General features: G+C 41.8%; 2 protein-coding genes across 6 annotated transcripts in view; both read left to right on the top strand.

The window, feature by feature from the left end:
• Window positions 1-1,186, top strand: part of erich2 (glutamate-rich 2) — a 33,400-nt gene extending 32,214 nt beyond the window's left edge. For all 4 annotated transcript variants that reach the window (XM_087178145.1, XM_023421912.2, XM_087178146.1 and 1 more), the window contains 4 exons: window positions 54-184; window positions 335-392; window positions 493-564; window positions 665-1,186. In XM_087178145.1, coding sequence (XP_087034271.1) covers window positions 54-184; window positions 335-392; window positions 493-564; window positions 665-879 — 476 coding nt within the window. In that variant the 3' untranslated portion in view covers window positions 880-1,186. The remainder of the gene's footprint in view (window positions 1-53; window positions 185-334; window positions 393-492; window positions 565-664) is intronic.
• A 1,652-nt stretch (window positions 1,187-2,838) lies between these two features.
• Window positions 2,839-19,812, top strand: gad1b (glutamate decarboxylase 1b). Of its 2 annotated transcripts, XM_023421904.2 has the most exons (17): window positions 2,839-3,170; window positions 4,182-4,298; window positions 6,422-6,478; window positions 8,145-8,282; window positions 9,083-9,325; window positions 10,598-10,688; window positions 14,311-14,423; window positions 14,581-14,696; window positions 15,500-15,579; window positions 15,685-15,739; window positions 15,836-15,952; window positions 16,070-16,134; window positions 16,225-16,303; window positions 16,485-16,634; window positions 16,793-16,900; window positions 17,631-17,720; window positions 17,825-19,812. In XM_023421904.2, exons 2-17 carry the CDS (start codon window positions 4,223-4,225, stop codon window positions 17,996-17,998), a joined length of 1,752 nt encoding a protein of 583 aa, XP_023277672.1. In that variant the 5' UTR covers window positions 2,839-3,170; window positions 4,182-4,222; the 3' UTR covers window positions 17,999-19,812. The 2 variants fall into 2 exon arrangements, with proteins under 2 accessions (XP_023277672.1, XP_023277673.1); XM_023421905.2 differs by lacking the exon at window positions 6,422-6,478 and having other exon boundaries at window positions 2,840-3,170.
• The last annotated feature ends 958 nt before the right edge of the window (window positions 19,813-20,770 follow it).

Consider the following 20,770-nt stretch of genomic DNA (forward strand, 5'->3'; position numbering starts at 1 on the left):
AAAGTAAGAAACGTAGTGAGAGAAAAACTGATGACAATGATCATGGTTGCCAGGAGGAAGGACACACGCTCCTCCACCAGTTGAACCTGTTTCCATGCATGAGCCAAATGAGGAGGAAGAACAGACAAAGGAGGACGATGCTGAGGATGAAGACCTTAAGGCCCCAGTGGAGCTGAAAATTGAGGTAAAGTGACCAATGATCATCATTGATTCCACATTTGATGCTCTGTTGAGACGATGGCTTCAGCTGTAGCTGTTGATTTTTGTGTATTTCCAAATGTTTTGAGAAAAAAAAAAAAAAAAAGAAACTCAGGGGAGGATGTTATGGTTTCAGTTCCTTGGAGCTTTGATGGACAAAGACTTTCAGCTGGCCCACAAGCTGTGCCAGATGAGTACGTACAGTATCCTGCATCCATCAACTTTGTGTCTGTCAGTCAATAAATCATCCACCGGTGAAGTCAGCCAGTGGTGACGCTTCTCTCCTCATTCCAGTTCTCATCCATGAACCAGACAATCCTGAGGCCTCTGAGTTTCTCCCACTGATCCACAAGAAGCTGCTGGAGGGTGAGAGCCCCCTATCCATGCCCCCCCCCCCTCATATAAACACAAACATGCTGCAGATTCCACAACACACCATGAATATGTGTAATACCTTTTCCCCTAGAGCAAGAGGCAGAGCAGAGCAATGAGGAAGATGATGAAGAAGAAGATAGTGATGATGATGATGGTAACTCTGGAAGTGATGAGGAGTCTTCTCAGAGCTCAAGCTGCTCCTCCTCATCTCGCTCCTCTTCTTCACCATCAGATGATGATGCTGAAAAAGAGGAGGCGCAAGTGAACAGACACAAGCCGTGTCCTCCTTCTCACATTTGCCCCTAAATCTATCGAAGCGATCCAGCAGAGACGCACAGATCTTTGTTACTTGTATCTTGTTACTTTTTGAAAACGATACTCAATGTTTTAATCCACAGAGCTGCTAAGTCTTTGTGCATTTTGTAGATTTGACAGTTATTTATTTTTTCATATTTCACCTGCAGATAAAATATTTGTTGTGGCCAGTTAGTATGTCCCAGCAGACTGCAAACACTGCATGTCTTTTTGAAGAACTGTCTGCTTTCAAATGCCTCACTTCTCTTGTTCAGTTTGCTTTGAACATGTGCATTGAAATAAATTACTGCAGCTTTAATACTTTTGTCAGTAGAACTAAGATGACCAGTCGACTGGTAGTATTAGTTGATCAACAGATTTCTTTTTTCAAGCAATTAAGAATAAACATAGTGAAAGCTGAACTTTGATTTCACAAAAAAACAAACATTTTTTATTGCTGTATCTCAAATTAGATACTTCAGTCAGTTCACTCAGACGTAGTACACTATGTACACAGTTTACTCAGTCGTAGTGCGTGAATTTCAACAGGGTAGTGTTGTCTCAAATCAAATGACGAACGCAACAGGTTCCTCCAATTGTCGCCCACCTGCCGGCTGCTTCCCTCACTTGACTTCCAAATTAACTTTTTACTTTCCTTTGTGTGTCATGAGAGATGGAAATGAGTCAGATGTACGTGAATTAAGACACAGCAGATGTTTGGTGAACTTGGTATTTTTTCAGTCGGACAAACTCAATGAGATACAGCAACTGTAAAACTTAAAATGAATTACAACCTTCGTTAAACACCAAGAAAGTTAGTTCAACCAACTTGTTAATTCAACTCTACATTTGACTTGAGTAAAATTTAGGAGAACGTCTGTGAGAATGAAGTTGCATCTACTGCTTAGGTCATTTTCTTACATTGAAAGCAGATCTTTTTTTAGGCGGGTATTCTGTATAAATCCACTCGCTCCTCCTCCTCAATGTTGTAACGGCACCTGACTGGAAAATAAGTGCCACCAGCTGTTTATCACAATGAACCAACTCCATCTGGGAGTGCATCTGCATGAGCATCAAACTTTTCAATTTGTTCAAAGTTTTATAATAGGCATTTTTAATTTTTAGCTGACAATCAAGCTTTTTATTTATTTGTGTATTTATTTTGTGACATAACAGCTTTATGTGCATCATATATCATCTCTTAAAGGGTTACACACTCACACACAGCTGATCCGTTCTGGTGGAGTGCTATCATCCTGTATGATATTTGGATTTATTACCACATGGCAGGGCTTCTCTTTATGAGTCGCCTCTACGCCTGACTTGTGAGAAGAGAAAGTATGAGAGCGCCATCTGATAAAAGCTTTATAATCATCTGCAGTGGCTGAATGAACATAATGGCTGGTCTCTGCTCATTCAGCCGACCGGTACACAGGCGTGAGGATGACAGTGAGGACACTAAGTCAACGCCCGCCGGGCCGGATTCACTTTGATGTCTCTGTGTTATTGTCCATGTCAAGGTTATAAAAAGAGTGGGGGTCAAAAATTATGATGCATGCAGGGTTGTCATCTCATGAAGGTGAATACTACAGTGTGGATGGATGGATCATGGATGGTGCACGCGGCTCCCTCCATCCCTTGGTGCTTTTATAAGAATGTCTTTATCCTGGGTGAGATAACCCAGTTAAATAGATAGCATGAAACACGGAGCCTCCACAGGTCCATTGGAACTGAACCAGTCACAGACACCAAGAGATGTATTAGATATTCTGAATGTGGATATCTGCTGTTACTAAAGCCCATAAACAAACTGGGGTTTTCATCCCAAGGTCAATTTCTATTTCACATTCAAGTCTCCATCCTCCATCCTGTGACACCCACCCACACCTGGAGACACACACACACACACACACACACACACACACACACACACTCAGAGAGAGAGGGGTGGGTACACGTCACTGGTGTTTTTCCTTTTGCTTTTTAGGCTTCTTAAAGTGGATTGTGGCTGTCAGTAGCGCTCAGGGAAGCTTCATTAGTCGTCAGAGGGAGGCAAGGCTGTGACTCATGCCTGCGTGAAGAGACCAATGGGCAGCCGGAGCCTCACATATAAATAACGAATAAAAAATATTCTTGAGGGAGAAAGGGTCACTTGCGCGCCGCTGGATGGGATTTTATTAGCGCTCCTCGTTGGTATTCCGCCGTCGCCGCCACTGGACTGCTTCTTGTCGCGCCTTTGGGTGGCAATTGTAACATTTAGTTATAGTTTCCTCGGACTCGACAACCTGTGCGCCCGTGAGCCGGTAAGATGCCTCCTTTTAATTTCAGCTGCGCCCTTCACATCCAGGTCTTTGTGGACGGACAGGTGATTGTTGATCATAACGTCGGAGTTATTTTTGAGAGAAAATGTTATTATATTAATTAGAAAAAAAAAATAATCAGCTATAATTCGCTATGTCGTTTGAGAGAAATTAGTCCCAGGTGAGTGGCGGAAGGAATTCATTAGTTGTCTAGTCTGTCTTTCATATCATGGTGACATTGAGTGATGATAGTGAGGGAAATGCTTTTTCAAAGCGCAACTTAATTGAAATGTCGATTGCTGAGTCAATAGGTGAATGACGTAACCTATGTGGTCATTATAGTTACATATGATCAATATTTGTTTAATAAATCAATCTTGTTTAAAATGTGGATGGTCAAGCTTTTCTTTCATCCATACATTTGATTTTTCTAATACAGACTCTTAATAACTGTCACGGTGAATGTGTCTGTTTTAATCTCGTTTTTCTTCCTTAGAAATATCAGCTTTTGTTTGTTGTGGTTCATCACAGACACGCTCGTAGATTTTAAGGGTCTGGTGCCGCTTTGCCAAAGACTATCAGAGGAAAAAAATGACAGTTTTGCTCCAGTGAGCCATAAGAACTTAATGTAACCAGGGAATCTATTTATATATTCAGCTCCCTGGTAACTTTTATTGTTCTCTTTATTCATCTGGCGATTAATGTCCGATACAATGGACATTTAATGGAAGAAATATAGAAGCTATCTCTAAATAGACATTATGTTATCACCAAAAGTATTTATCCTGATGTGCTTTTTGCTTGTGCGTCGCGCGCAATCGTCTCCAGATTGTGCGCCTTGATTCACAGCCCACTCAGATATCCTTCGGGAATAAATCGTTCCTGGCGACGCACAGTGGATAACATCAGTTTCTGATCAGACCCCGGCCTGCCTATTAAACTGACTGCAATCATTCAAATACACAGCCCGGTACAGACCGGGCCATTTCTAACCGTGGACCGTTTTGTTTGCAGTTGAATTATTTCCCAGCTGGAGATCAGATAATAGAGGACTGATGGCCACGTCTGAACCGAGAGCCAGCGGCGGGGACCAGGACCCCAACTCCGCCAATTTAAGACCTCCGTCCACAAGTAGGTCATCACACTCCTGCCTCTGTGAATAACACCGATGTCCTACATCGATCCCCGGGGGTAAATTCTCGTTAGGGCCGTTCCTCTCCGGAGCGCCCAGGCTTCAGCCCGCGAAGCAGACAGGGACTCGGTGCCTTGCTCAGAGACACTTCTGCAGTGCAACCTACTGCCAGCACACGGGCTTAAACCCAGTTCACCCCCACACACCTCTCTCTGCCGCTGCCTGCCTCTGTCTGACTCTCCCTCTCTCTCTCTCTCTCTCTCTCTCTCTCTCTCTCTCTCTCTCTCTCCTCCTTCTCTGTCTGATAAAAGCGACTCTCTCCCGGGCCATTTGCTGTGTGGGCTCCGTCGTTAATCATTCCGGTTAAAAACAGAGCCATCACAGCTGCCTGTCGCTGTCTGGAGGATCAGCGGCGCGCACCGAGCGGTGGACGTGGCTCAGAAATAATGCGCCATTAAGGCAATGATATTTATAATGACCCAAGAGCGTATAGTGATAATGTCTTTAGAATAAATATGCATTTTGATATCGAAAATAAATCCTCATTTGAATATTTTGGTCTGTTTTCTGGCACCCGCGCTTTAGTTTTCTGTGTTTGAATAAAGAGTTTTCAAACGATTTCGACAGATTTTCTAAAATAAATTTTAAAAAAAACTACATTTTTTTAATTATTATGATTTATTCTTGTCATAATTCGTTTTTACTTGGTTTTCCTGAATGCTTCAGGCCTCCCGGCTGCAGATGAGTTAGTGTTGGACAAATTTTATGCTGCTCTTTTTTTTTTTTAATGACTGAACCTATTTAGGTAAAGCCTACATGAACCTATGGGTTAATTAATCATTTTAAGCCTTTGTTGCATTCACTATATCGACTCCATTATAGTGCACTTGAGCAGCCATCTGCAGTGCAACGCTGGGAAATAATTACAGGTTTTTGTCTTCAGCCAAGTATTAAAGGAAATGGTCTACAGATCCTGAGGGCCAGTTTAATTTCATATTTTTTTATCTCTATCAAATTAAATATGTTTGAATATTTTATTTATCTGTGGCCCTTGGGTTTCAATAGATGTTTCTTATCTTAAAACATCTTATAGTTATTTCGAAATGTGAATTTGTAGGCTACTGAAAAAAAAAGCCCATTAAAAGGAAGATGTTTGTTTTGTCTGACTTGCTCGTATACTGCTGCTGGATGTTGCCATTATCTCTCTGCCACGCTCCATCTCACGCCTGGCGGCTTCTAGTGTCTGTACTTGCGTGTACGTGTGCGTGTGCGTGCGTGCGTGTGTGTGTGTATCTCTGTGTGTGTGTGTGTGTCTTGGCCTCAGCGCCTCGAGCTGTTCTCTGGCTTCTCTCAGAGTGAAATTGCCTCAGTAAATTTAAATACTTGTTTTTGTTTTGAAAGTTTTCCATCAGGTAGCGACTCTCGCCGCTTCGCTCCGCCTCTGCTGCCGCCGTGCGCTCTGCATTTGATTCCCTCTGGCTTCTGCTCCATCTCTGCTCACGCATGTCCACGCTCGGGTGTGTGTGTGTGTGTGTGTGTGTGTGTGTGTGTGTGTGTGTGTGTGTGTGTGTGTGTGTGTGCGTGTGCATGACGTGTGCACACTAAAGCCTACTATAAGTTTCTGCATCAAGCCTGCTATAGACTCCCCGGCCACAGACATTACCAGCTCGCTCCAGTCACATACTGTGTTTCACTCAATTAATTTCTGCCCTCCTCCGTGAGCTCATTTCACGGGTGTTAATTCCAGTCCGCCCCTTGGCTGGGTGTGTGAGCCGGCGTGGATCTGCCGCTCGGGCCACTGTTGGTCCCTATTGATTAAACTTAAATCGGAAATGTTATAAGACTCATCCACTTATGATCAGGGTGTTGTGGTATAGCTAAATAAAAAAAAAAGTGGGTACATTCTCGGTCAACAAAGGTAAACACCTTCCATATGGATTTAAAAATTTAAAAAAAGCCCTCACCTGTGAGTGTTCAGCATCACACACCTGGCCAAGAGCCGTGCGCATCACGCCTCCACTGTGCTCACTGTGCTCCACCAGCTTTACATCCATCATCCGCCTCTATCTACGCTGTGTCCGCGGCCTGCACATGAGAAACTCAAACGTTCATTCTGTTTTAGCCAACGAATACGCGTGGATGCACGGATGCACGCGGAAACTGGGGATGAAGATTTGTGGTAAGTTGTTTTGGAGGGTCTTGGTGAATGCCATATTTGTTCCACTCACTTATTTCACATCTTAGAAAAATGATATTTGGGAAGAATGTGATTTTTGTGGCATCTGTACATGTCACCTACAGACTTTATTACCATGTGAATCCTTCGTATTGAGGCTGTGAGTTTCGCCTCTTTTGCTTTTTAAATTTTCATCATCATCTCGCTGTTATAAATTTTTTTTTTCTTTTACCCGTGTTGAGGCCTTCTGCAATAGGCCGTGATACAGGCTGTTTACAGAGCAGGGCCATCCACGACTGTCACTGTACGTTCCCATCTTCTAAAGGTCAATGGACATTAGCCTGTAGGTCTGGTGATGAGAGCCCCGGATCAGACCCTGAACCCCCCCGTGCCTTTTCCATTTCATCAGTAGGAGGAAAATCCACAAGACAAGCCTGGAAATATGGGGTTTAAAGCCGAGACCGTCCTTTAAATTAAATGGAGTGTTTTCATCGTTCACATATTTCTTGAGTGACATTTATCTGAATGCCAATCAGTGCAGCCTTACCGTCTCACTGTGAGAGGCGGATGTGACGTGGCAGGGAAGGCGTGTTTACTTCTCCATTTGAAGGAATCTGTTTCTTTCAGTGACTTAAAAATGAAAATCCATGGATAATATTTTGCACCTACACAGCTGGAGATGAATGCCGTGCAGACATGATCCATTCTTACAGGATGTTATTGGCCTGTTTGTTATGGCAGAAATCAATTAAGACCAAAGGATCGAATATGTTTGATATTGCCATTTCTGAGAATGAGAAATTGACCAGTAGACTTTGATTGGTCTAAATGACATTTTAATGGACTGGAAATGGGATGGAAATATTTCTATGATATTTCTATATGAGGTTCTCAGATATTGATTTTGAATCATGCCATTTGGGATTTAATGAAGAAGATATTATAGAGTTTCGAGTGAAAATATAAGAGACATTATATTTCATAGCTTACAGATCATGGTGTCACTTCCACTTGTTTTGCGCACAATTAGGCCCAAACATTTCTCTGCAGATGCAGAGGGCCTATATGCAGAGCACTGATCGATCATGGTGTTCAACACATACACTACAGGCAGACTGCCGCAGGGCTGTGTACATCCTTCATTAAACCCTCTTTATGGGATGTGATGTGTATTTATTGGCTGCATGGGTCATCACCGCGGGCTGTCCTGCTCACTGAGCCGGACAGTCTGTGTGGACAGGAGGGTGCTTCCTGACCGGGGTGTGGTTGTGATGTCACAGGGTGGGGTGATCACCCCAACGCCTCTTGCTTGTGTGTGCGTGTGTGCGTGTGTCTGTGTGTGTGTGCGTGTGTGTGTGTGTTCATATGAGGCTTATATAAATTTGGCCTCCACCATAAACGCATTGTGATGAAAGAATTAAGAGAATTAGGAGCTGACTTTATTTAAAACGGATATTTTTTCAAAAGCTGCCTTACCACCTTCATATTTATAAATATTTGGACATTAATTAGCCTTATAATAGCATCTCTTTTATTTATTTATTTATTATTATTATTTTTTTTTAATTTAATTTGCATCTGTTTTGTTCCCATAATTTCGTCTTTTTCTTTGTGTGTGGGATGGAGATGTTTGGTGATAACTCCTGCCCTCCGCCGTGTAACACCCTAGGGTTCCTGCAGAAGAACAACAGTCTGGAGGAGAAGGGGAGGCTCGCGGGCCAGAAGAACTTGCTCTCGTGCGACAACAGTGACAGGGACGCGCGCTTCCGTCACACCGAGACCGACTTCTCCAACCTGTTCGCCAGAGGTGAGAGCTACACCTGAGCTATTTCACCAAACCCAGCTACGTGAAAAAAGAACAATGCTAATATCTAATGCTTTACTAAAGGCTCGTTATTTCAAATTTAATTGACTTCCGGTGCTTTTTGTCAAGATAAAGGTTTTAAAGGCGAAAAGATCCAGAATGTCTTCAGTTTTTTCACTGTTATCCTTTTATTGATAATGTAAGCTGCGACATTCTTAGCCTCTTATATTGATAAAGGCCTATATATATAGTATTCATTTATCAATATATATCCAATTATGTGTGTGTATATATATATATATACTGTATATATAGATAATTGGGCCAATATCTGGAAAAAGAAGCAGAATCCCGGGATTGAGCAGCTTTAGTGTTAAAAACGTATGCTGGGTTGGGATATATGATTTTTTTTGGCACTGAAAATTAAAAACAATAACTCATACACCACTTTTTACTTCAGGGAGATTATCCTAATGTTCTTTCTGTAAAGTCTGTAATGAGTATTAATTGTTAAGAGGTTGTAAAATCGATGAACCAGAATTTATGACCATATAAGGAGCTGTTACTCATGAGATTAGGCTCCTCGCATCCTATATTATAAATATGACCTTATTCGACCAGAATAATTAGGCTAGTATATTAGACCAACGTAAAAACCCCGTAGAAATGAATAAATGCCAATGTCTCTAATGATTAAATGCCGAGAGATTCTTACTTTGGCAGTAGGAGGCCTCCAGTACAGGCCCGGTGTTTATATTCAACACCCAGCCTGAATTTCCACCGCCTGTCCCCTCACCTCTTAGACCTGCTGCCCGCCAAAAATGGAGAAGAGCCCACCATACAGTTTTTGCTGGAGGTGGTCGACATCCTCACTAACTACGTCAAGAAAACCTTCGACCGCTCCACCAAGGTGCTGGACTTCCACCACCCTCACCAGCTGCTGGAGGGCATGGAGGGCTTCAACCTGGAGCTGTCCGAGCAGCCCGAGTCCCTGGAGCAGATCCTGGTGGACTGCAGGGACACGCTCAAATATGGCGTCCGGACAGGTAGGACAGGGCACCTTCAACGCAGAGCTGTACCTGGGATGGGTTGGGAAAAATCACTTCAACTGTGGCCTTTTGAATAATTCATATAGTGTCGTGTGTTATTTTAAATAGCAAAAGGACAGTATGGAGACAAAAGGCAATTAACCTTTTTACTCTCTCGGTTAAAGTAGGCATTATTTATTTATTTCATTTCATACCAACATATAGTCATATACACATTATTATTCAAAACAAAATATAATATTCGAGCTCGAAAATTGCTTTACAGTAATTTTATATTTACATCTCCAATAATAGTCCTATAATCTATGAGTAGCTATAATTGACAAAAAAAACGTGTTCGTTTTATCTCTTTCATGTAAATTAATACTGACAGTTTTACTGTGCAGAGGTGAATTCAACACAAATCATTAAGGAAGAAGCTGTTTTTCAGATAGTATACAGCTTATTACGATGACTGCTTTATTTATTGTCCCCCTGGTAATTCAGTTGACATCCTCCTTTTCTTTCCCCTCGACTTATTAAAGCGAGTGTCGCCTGAGGGGGGATCCTAACACGGCCTGTTTCAAGCTGTTAAAAACGACAGCACTCAAACTGTCTCTTGGGGTTTATATATGAAGCAGTTTCCACTGTGTCCACAACTCAACACTTTTCATACGTGTTTTCTTTTTCTCTCTCCGTGAGATCTGACTGGAGGAGCTGTCCGCGGTGCTGAAACACGGAGCTCATTTTTCTTTTCTTCTCGTCAGTTTATTTAAAATAGGCACAATATTAGATTGTTTTTTTTCTTATTTAGTATTCTTGTTTTAAAAGTAACTCAATAAAGCTTACATATTATGAGTTATATTATATATGAGGCACACAACATTACATCCACAAGGTGCTTATATATCCATGACTGCATTTAGGCTCCAGGCCTATTGTGTGTGCAAGCACCTCAGAGTCTAAATGGCTGTCACACAGCCTTGTTACCAGTGTAATTATGGTGCACTGAACAGGCTATGTCAGATCCCTCAGGTTTCATGGTTGACCAAGGGGATACAAAATGAAACCAAAATGATTACGAATACTGAAATGAAGAACTGTTTCTTGATGCTGCTCATATTGTTTTTGAATTATTAGACTTTCACAGCTAGATTTATGTGGCCAGCTTTACCCAGCAGCTTTGTAGTTATTATACAGTATGCTTCATAAAGTCTTTCTTATTTGTTTCTATTTATAAAAATCACAATTCTCCTATTAAGACAGGATGTGTATGTTTTTTATGTTTAGGTCACCCACGCTTTTTCAACCAGCTGTCTTCTGGTCTGGACATCATTGGTCTGGCCGGAGAGTGGCTCACCTCCACCGCTAACACCAACATGTAAGTCCTACAGTACGCTGCTCCCTTTGTTTGTGTGACACAGTTATCTATACAGGGGGAACACCTCTGAGATTTCCTGTTTGTAGGACACAGGAAATAGGTCCCAGTCATCATCATATACAGTCATTATGGAAGACGCTTATGGTGTTTCCCCTCAGCTCACTCCACCATTGGTTACCACTTCCTCTGGGGGCAGTTATATAAAGTGTTTAGTTGGTCCTGTAGAGACTTTGTGTTGACAGACGGTGGGCTGCCACTGTGTACTGTATATCGGAAGCAGCCCAGCCCCAGGGGTGGTTAGATTGCATATTGATCTCAGCTCACAGTTACATGGTGGCCCAGTCTGATAGAGGGCACCAAACACATCAACATCACACACACACACACACACACACACACACACACACACACACTCAGACACATGCTGTAAATAAGATATAACTCTGTGATCACAAGAATAGAATGAGAAACATCATAATAAAACTACTTTACAATATCTGAACACACACATTACACACACATTACACACATAGTAAAACTGCTCTGTCAAATTATTCTGAGTGGAGGAATGAATAAATCTGTCATTTACGTTGATTTCCTCACTCTGAGCTAAGGCTGCAACTAATGATTATTTTCATTATCAATGAATCTTCCAATTATTTTCTTGATCAAGATTAAGATTAAGATTATTTGTTCCATTTATAAAATGTCACAATTTCCTAAAGCCTATGATGACATCATCAAATGTTTTGCTTTGTCTGACCAACAGTCCAAAACCTGTAAATACTCCCTTTATTACTAAATGAGACAAAAAGCAACACATCCTCAACAATTTAGATTCTGAAACGAGGGAATTTTGGGCATTTTTCCATAAAAAAAAAAAAAAAAAAAATCAATCAATTGATTAACTATCTCAGATCTCTTATGTATGAAAAATCAGAGCATGACAGGGTCATGACACGTGTCACAGTCACTGAGTTACAGACAGACAGAAGACAAGAAAACTCACATAACAACAATTTGGATAAAGATCCAAAGCAGAATCAGTCACTTAAATACAACAAATCTGCAGTTTGCCTTGACGACACTGATGTAGAGACGTGTTGACATCCCAGAGTTTCACAGTACAATCTGACGTGGATCTGCAAAGACAGCGGGACCGATGCATTGCACAGAATAAACAGTGGGAAGAAGACAATAGACCCAAGTCCATATACATGAAATGGGTATTCAGTATTGTCCTAACTGTTGTGGCCACTGTCTTTTCTACTAAGGATAATAAACCAAAAGCTGAAGAAAAATTGAGACACTTAATTTATCCCATTTCTCAAAACATTAGCTCAGGAACCCACCCCCTCTTAGGAAAAACTTTCCCATCTCATCTCCTGGTTGGAAGCATGCCCCAAGAGACAGGGCCATTCAATTCACACACACACACACACACACACACTCATGTACGCTTTCATAATGACTCTCACACACACACACACACACACACACACACACACACCAGCTCTGGCTGTCCCAGATACAGCAGCTAAGGTTTCCAGTCCATTGACTGCAGGCTCATTGTGAGCTGGTCTTAGCAGATAGGCCAGCTGGGCCCCACACTGACACACAATGTCCTCCGGCTGCACAGAAAACCCTGTCACACTGTGGAAACTGACTGCTGCAGCTCCCCGCGGAGTGCTCATTCTGGCTCTATTGTCCCTGTGGATACAGACTGACTCAGTGGTCCTTTTAGAGGCTGAGAGCAGAGCGTGGTTGGGGGTCAGAGGGTTAGTCACATAGAGACACACGCACACACGCATTCAAACACAGACTCATACACATTGAGTGCCCTTGATGATGATAATAAGGGCATTTAGAGGTTGTCCCCGGAGAGAGGCAGGTGACTGAGGGGTAATTTTCACCCTGAAAAGACCAATGATTGGCTCTGATTGTGATAATGATCACCATTATTGTCATTACAGCGTGAAATGACTCACAGAGAGAAGGAGAATTTTAAAAAGGTGCACTGGTTTGGTTCTTTTTCTGATGTGGCTGGCATGAATTTTAAGAGAAAATGAGAGTGAGAAATCCAGGATATTAGATATTTTTGAGCTCCTTATATGAACCATAATTCCAACATCTAAAGCAATATGATATTTCTGAAATTAGGGCAGTGAGAGGCTGCGGAGTGAGACATTTTGTCTTCTGTGTGATTTTATCTCCTGTTGTGGCTGTTCATGGTCAAAGCCCAGCAGTCATAATCTGGTCCGGTGTATTGACTAGAAGCTAATGTTCCAATCAAATTCATCCCGTGGGCTCGTCCTCACCGGGCATAATTACACAAGAAAAATGTCTCTGTCATCTATTTTTCTTCATCTTTATGTTTCTCTTTTTGTCTTCAACCATGGCTGTCGCTCTCTTTTCTTTTTTCTCTCATTTTCTGCTTCTTCTTTTCGTATTGTTGTCTTGTTTTGTTCTCTGTGCGTGTTCCTCGCTCTGCTTCCACATCCTCCCCTCCTCTTCTTTTGTTGTCCTCTGTCACAATTTCCTTCAGTGCATTGTTTCCCCACAGCCCCCCGTCCTCACAGCTTTTATCTCCCCTCCTTTCTACCCTAACTACAAAATGCTTCAGTCCTTGTTTAGATACCTACTTGTAAAAAAAAAGAAAAGAAAAGGAACGAGAGGAACTGAAGAGGAGAGGAGATAATGTTGTTTTAGATGGTGGTGGCTGATGGAAGTGGAGGAGTGTTGTGTAACTGGCCTCATTAGAAGAAGGGTAAACAGGGATCAGTCCTAAGGGTGTGTGTGGGAGGTGGTGAGACGGCCTGTCAGTTAGCAAAGAGAGCAAAAGCTCAAGCTCTCTGTGACACATTTAACCTACTTTATCTACTTTTAGTTTTGTTCTTGGGTTTTCTATAGAGCCACCAGTCATTTTATCTTTTGTCGAGAGGTTAGACACACAGCTACCGCTTTTTAAAAGCTGTTTTCTGTCTCTCTTCTTCTTGTGTTTTGAAGATTATTTTCTGTCTTTTAATCTTTTCCTTTCTTGTAATGACAGAATAAAATTAATAATCCTGCTCTCTTCCTCAGTTCCTGTATTTTGGGGCCAGCAGAGGCTGTTATCTCTTTAAAACACTCTCTCTTCCTGTCTTCTTCTCTCACACACACTCACACACAGACACACATTCACGTCCTCTCAGCCATCAAATCAGCCCCATTCAGGCTCGCCACTGAGATTGGCGGGACTGACAGATAGCCATCAGAGCTTTGTGTGCTTTAATTAAACTACTGAGTGATTTTAGGAGGCATTTGAATATTAATGTTTGCTGCTCAACTCCTATCAGACACTTTTTAATTAGCCCAGTCAGCACAAGCTCCAGTTTGTGCTCTGTGGATGGAATTATAACAGAGCTAATGAAAAACCAGTGTGTGTGTGTGTGTGTGTGTGTGTGTGTGTGTGTGTGTGTGTGTGTGTGTGTGTGTGTGTTTGTGTGTGTGTGGTGCGAGTGTATTTGGATTTTCTAATCTGCAAGTGCAAAGTGCAAAGTGCAAAGCAGTTGTTAATAGCTCATCTGTTGCAGTGATGTTGAATGACATGTTATATTCATCAGTTCTGCGACATGATTGACAGGTTCACCTACGAGATCGCTCCGGTGTTCGTGTTGATGGAGCAGCTGACTTTGAAGAAAATGAGAGAGATGATTGGTTGGCCAGACGGAGAGGGAGATGGACTCTTTTCACCAGGTTGGTCTATTATAACAGCATCCATTTCCATGTATTATAATATAGTTACTTTTCAGTAAACATGAAGACTACTGAGTCGTATCAGTTTTGGTAATAATACTGCAGTTGTGTGCGTTCTGCTGTCCGTGGTGCTGATGTTTCTGTCTCTACTCAACAGGGGGCGCTATCTCCAACATGTACAGTGTCATGATCGCACGTTACAAGTATTTCCCAGAGGTCAAGACCAAGGGCATGTCTGCTGCTCCCCGGCTTGTCCTCTTCACATCTGAACATGTAGGTCACCATGAACAGACACACACACACACACACACACACACACACACACACACACACACACACACACACACACACACACACTGACCCATAAGAAGATATATTTGTGATTTTAAGAACCACATCTCCTCTCTCAGGCTTCTCTCTGGAGCTCTAGTGACAACAGGTCAGTGAGCCAATCAGAAGAGAGTACACTCAGAGCCTCTCCTCTGATTGGCTCACTGACCTGTTGGCAGATTTCAGGTAAAACACTCAGAGAAACCAAATCCTGCAAGGTTAGATGGCGGGGCTTGGGGCGTGGCTGAGGGCGGTGACTGCTTTGTCGTGACATCACAAAGTTACAGAAGTCCTTATGGCTCGTATTAAGGCTCAGTTTCTGAATACAGGCTGTGTACATTTCTCTGTGGACTGAGGCTTTGATTCTCTCACAGTATTAATATAGAACCTAGACCTGCTTTATAATAAAAAAAAAAAAAGACATGGAAATCTGCTTGATACAATATGGGACCTTTAAATATTCTCATAAAGTAGGCGCCATGCTTCACTGACTGTAGATTGAGGCCATTGAAAAAGTCCTGTAGTAATCAGTAGGTCTATCTGAATCAAGGCAATTACTATTTTTAAGGATTCGTTTTGCTTTTATCACATCTACTTGTGTCTATAATGAGCTGCACAGTTGACAACATATCAGCCAGTAAGACAAAAGCTCATGTAGCAGTTAGCTCACAAATCTCTACTCTGCTTGAATTTAGCTGTTATTTCATGGGCTAATGAATTATTGTCCTAATGTGTGTTCCCCTCAGAGCCACTACTCCATAAAGAAGGCAGGAGCTGCTCTGGGCTTTGGCACTGAGAATGTGATTCTGCTGAGCACAGATGAGAGGTACGGGATCCGCATTAGAAATTTAACGCCACAATCAGTATAGAAACTGTGTAAAAACAGTGTCATAGAGTCATGATACACATGCACTGCTCTGCACTCTTTCAGGGGGAGAGTCATTCCTGCAGATCTGGAGGCCAAGATCATTGATGCTAAACAGAAGGTCGGTATCTTTCTTATTTTCTTTTGCTTTCATTTATTTCCCCTCTCTTACCAAGTTTCTGTCCCTCTAAGTTGTGTTCGTGTGGTGATTCTGCAGGGGTACGTGCCGTTGTTTGTGAATGCCACCGCTGGTTCAACTGTGTACGGTGCATTTGACCCCATCAATGAAATCGCTGACATCTGTGAGAAGTACAACTTGTGGCTCCATGTTGATGTAAGTAGCTGACACAGGGTCAGTAGCTGTAGTATTTTCATAGAAGCAGTTCTATCAGGGGATACTATGTCCTTGTCTGTGTAGCCTTATGTAACACTAACTGTCTTGCATCCTCAGGGAGCGTGGGGTGGTGGACTGCTGATGTCCAGGAAGCATCGCCATAAGCTGAGTGGAGTCGAGAGGTTAGTACACAGTGATAGATGGACTGTTGTTTAAAGGAAACTCTCTGTGAATCTACATCAGTGCAATTAACACATATATTAAACTCACAGGGCAAACTCTGTCACGTGGAACCCGCACAAGATGATGGGCGTGCCTCTACAGTGCTCTGCCATCCTGGTCAGAGAGAAGGTACAGTAATAACACACACACACACACACACACACACACACACACACACACACACACACACACACACAGTTTCTCTTGGTACTAGCAGTCCATTAAGTTTTACCTTGTGCTAACATGCCCTGAGCAGAAGAGTGGATGGAGAAAAGGTGAAACACAGTGTGGACTTTGTGTTCGTCTGTAGGGAATCATGGCAGGCTGTAACTCCATGTGCGCTGGCTACCTGTTCCAACCAGACAAACAGTATGACGTCACGTACGACACAGGGGACAAAGCCATCCAGTGCGGTCGACACGTCGACATCTTCAAGTTCTGGCTCATGTGGAAGGCCAAGGTGAGATGGCGTGACACATATACACACGTATATCGGCCAAACTGTAAATTGTTCTTTAACCAACGTGTAAAACTGTCTTTAACCTTCGTTGTGTTAATCCGAACACATGCTATAGGTTTATACTCAGTGTTTTTTGTTCCAACTTTTTCCCGCTGCAGGGCACCATCGGGTTTGAGCAGCACATTGACAAGTGTTTGGACCTGTCTCAGTACCTGTACAACAAGATCAAGAACAGAGAGGGATATGAGATGGTGTTTGATGGAGTGGTGAGCTTCTCTAATTTTCTATTCTATCAATGTGAAATGAAACACTAAGGAAAATTCAATATTATATCTTTTTTGTTTAATACCAGCATGACAGAAAAATATTTTGGGGAATTAACCAACAAGAACACATTTCATTTCATGAGCTGTAATTAAAATTATGTTAATTTAGTGTGTTGATACATAAGAGATATATTTGTGGTTTTAAGAACCAAAAAGTGTAGTTTTACATCTCCTCTCTCAGGCTTCTCTCTGGAGCTCTAGTAACAACAGATAGGTGAGCCAATCAGAAGAGAGGAGGCTCTGAGCCTCTCTTCTGATTGGCTGACTGTTTTTAAAGTAATCCAATAAAATTATAGAAGATTTCAGGTAAACACTCAGAAAAAGGGGCGTGGCTGAGGGTGGTGACTGCTTTGTTGTGACATCACAAAGTTACAGAAGTCCTGACAGCTTGTTATAAGGCTCAGTGTCTGAATACAGGCTTTGTGTATTTCTCTGTGGACTGAGGCTTTGATACTTTCCCAGTATCGATATAGAACCGAGACCTGCTTTATAATAAAAAATGGCATGGACATCTACCTTTATACAATATGGGACCTTTAACCCTGTTACAGTATTTCTCTTTCCAATACCTCCATCCTTCTTTATTTTCTTTTTGTTTGGTGTAAATGAAAAAAAAAAATCATATGCTGTGTGTTTATAAATTGAGTTAATTGTTCATTTCTGTCCGTAGCCCCAGCACACCAACGTTTGTTTCTGGTACATACCGCCCAGCCTGAGAGGAATGCCAGACGGCGATGAGCGGCGAGAAAAACTCCACAGGGTACAACACCTGTCATTTCTGCCCATCGGCATTCACATTTACACCATCTTTTCAATCATGCACCCGATGGACGATGTTCTTACAACTATTACTATCTCCACCAGGTGGCGCCAAAGATCAAGGCCATGATGATGGAGTCCGGGACCACCATGGTGGGCTACCAGCCTCAGGGCAATAAAGTCAACTTCTTCCGCATGGTCGTCTCCAACCCCGCGGCCACCCAGTCTGACATCGACTTCCTCATCGATGAGATTGAGAGGATGGGTCATGACCTGTAGGCCTCGGCCATCACTGCTGCCTGGAGGTCTGTTGTATTTCCAGTGAGGTGAAACATTCACAGTGCTGCAGACGGAGTAATGATAGGACGTGTTTCAGGTTCTTTCTGTCTGGTCTAATTCTGCCTGAAGCATTTTGGTTGTTTCTCCAGCTGAAGAGAAACTAGCAATGAGAGAGACTTTGAGTTTCTTACTAACTCTGTCCCACATAGTTCCTCCTATAGACAAAATATATAAACCAGTATCTGAAAGCTCCAGGTACAACAAACATGCGCTAATGTGTGTGTGCGCTGTGGATTCTTGTTATGTGTGTTGGCGTGTGTGTGTGTATGTGTAATCTAGTTTCTCGTCCAATGTAGTTTGTCTTTGTCTGTGTGTGTGTGTGTGTGTGTGTGTGTGTGTGTGTGTGTGTGTGTGTGTGTGCGTGTGTGTGAATCTGATTAAACAACGAAAGGGAGAAAAGCACAGATCACAATATTACAAAGTATCATAAATTATTCTGCTGTATCATACATTTGCTACACACAATTGAATCATTGGTGCTTTCAGCTGTATATATATTTAATCTTTAGTGCACCGACCTACTTGTCCTAAACCAGTGTCCGAGCCCCTGAAGCAGTGTGTGTGTATGTGTGTGTGTGCAGGTGAGCATGTGGCACACTGAGTGTATCCTGTCATGTATTTTAGGCTTTAGGCCACTGTGTTAAAAATAAGCTAATGTGCACACCATAGATACCAAGTGTGTTAAACTGAGAGATTTTAGCTAACCTACAGCAACTGATCCACAGTCTGCAATATTTTCCCTCTTAGAAGTTTAAGATTAAGATTTTAAATGTCTACAGCGATCCCACGTCTGTGACAACCTGTAAAACGCTGGCTCGTTGTCTGTTTCATGCAATCATGTGATGCCCATATGTGTTTCTAACATTGTTAAAATATGGATATTTGATTATATAAGAAAAAATATTTATTGCATTTCCACTGTTTGCAGATTCAGGTATTTTTTTGTAAATGTATCTCTGTGTATTACATTGTAATACATTTGTAAATGTAATCACAGGAACTTAAGTAAAGTTTATTTATAGTGATTTTGTCAGCCAAAGAAAGAGAATCGGGAACAGAGCAATCCATCGTCCTTCATATATAAGTTCTTATAGATTATAGGTGTTTGTAAAATGTTACCTATTGACCCTTGACTGCGATGCAATTTCTATGGTGTGTTTCTTTCTGTGATTGTGAGTCTTTTTGACTGAATGTTTTGAGATGACTGACTGGCCTTCTGGTGAGATTAAGAATGAAGTCTATATAATCCTCTGGCAGTCGTGCTGGTCTTTTATTTTAGAGAGAAGCACAAGGATGTGAGAATGTACTCTCCTCTCGAGACTGGGAAGAAAGGATTGTTGTATCTGTCTGAATCCTAATGCATTTACTGTAATATAGTATATTAATTGTAAAACATATTACCTGTATTCTCAGTGTTATGGGAGCTCAATGGAATATCTTATATAAGGAGTTCCTGTTTGTGTCTTTGCACAATGTTCACCTTTCTTTCTTCCATTGTAAATGGATGTGTACTATGGCAGTATTATATAAGAGTTATGTTAACAAAGTATTTATGGTATCTAGGGACCATATGTGAATGGCACAATTGCATAAATCATATTTAAGGTAATCTGTGTACTGTATGTGACCAGTGACTCCTGTGTATGACCAATCCCAGATGTAAGGGAACGTTTCCCAGGAGGTTTTCAGTAGGCACTTTAACAGAATCATACCATCTCAAAAAACATCTTTAATAAAGTGTATTAAAGGGAAAACTGAGTCAGAATTATTTAAACACACACACACACAAAATAACTATCTGTCTTTCACATACTTATTTTGCTCTGTGGTTTCTCAAACTGCACTCTCATGAAGAGGATTTTGGTCAATGCGCCAAAATATCCCCCTCTGCCTCTGAACTGCCTCTATCAGTAGCTACACACACATATACATTATTGCCTCCCTGCCTAATCATCCTCGAGAAGGCTTTGTTTGCCCCCCAGCTGTGTGTCGGATTGGCTGTTCTCCAGCGTGAAACCCTCCTCTCATATCTGCTCTTTCTCTCGTTTATTTTCTCCTTTTCCTCTCCCTTTCTCTTCATCTCCTCCGTCTCCTCTCCTCTACTCATCTACTGTTTTCTTTCCTCACTTTTATACCTTCCTTACTTCCGTCTTGTCCTTAATTTCCTCCTATCCTTCCTCTCTTGCTTTTCTTCACCTGTAAATTTCTATGGCTCAGCCTCACAAAACCACCATTTCACAGAAGAAGAAAGGCATTGATTACAGTATCTCATAACCTTCACATGGAGGGAATAAAAATATCAGAGGGAGGAGAGGTTGTGGATTGAAGCTTTAAGTTCTACTTTGCCGGCGACAGTGAGGATGTGATGTACTGTTACTGCCCTCTGGTGGTGACTCTCTGCCTGCACAATCATCCAATGTAGTATAACCATATTAATGAATATGAACACAAATAATGAAATGTGCACTAAGGTTGTTTATGATTATAAACCAACAATTGATACAACACTGCAACACAATACTTGTTATGTGGCACCTGCTGAACAAATAAATCAGCTTTACATTAAAGAAACAAGCGAGTCCTGTCCTTATGTTCTTCAGTCAAGGAAGTGTTATGGTCTGTAAACCCTACTGACTGTAATTGCTCATTACAAATCAGGAACATTTTGGTGGCAGGTTTTTTCCATCCAAGACCTGCTAATAAAAAGAAATC

Source organism: Seriola lalandi, unplaced genomic scaffold (genome assembly GCF_002814215.2).
Source record: "Seriola lalandi dorsalis isolate HSWRI2012SDOR001 ecotype SW California unplaced genomic scaffold, Sedor1 jcf7180002054677, whole genome shotgun sequence".
Lineage (NCBI taxonomy): Eukaryota > Metazoa > Chordata > Actinopteri > Carangiformes > Carangidae > Seriola > Seriola lalandi.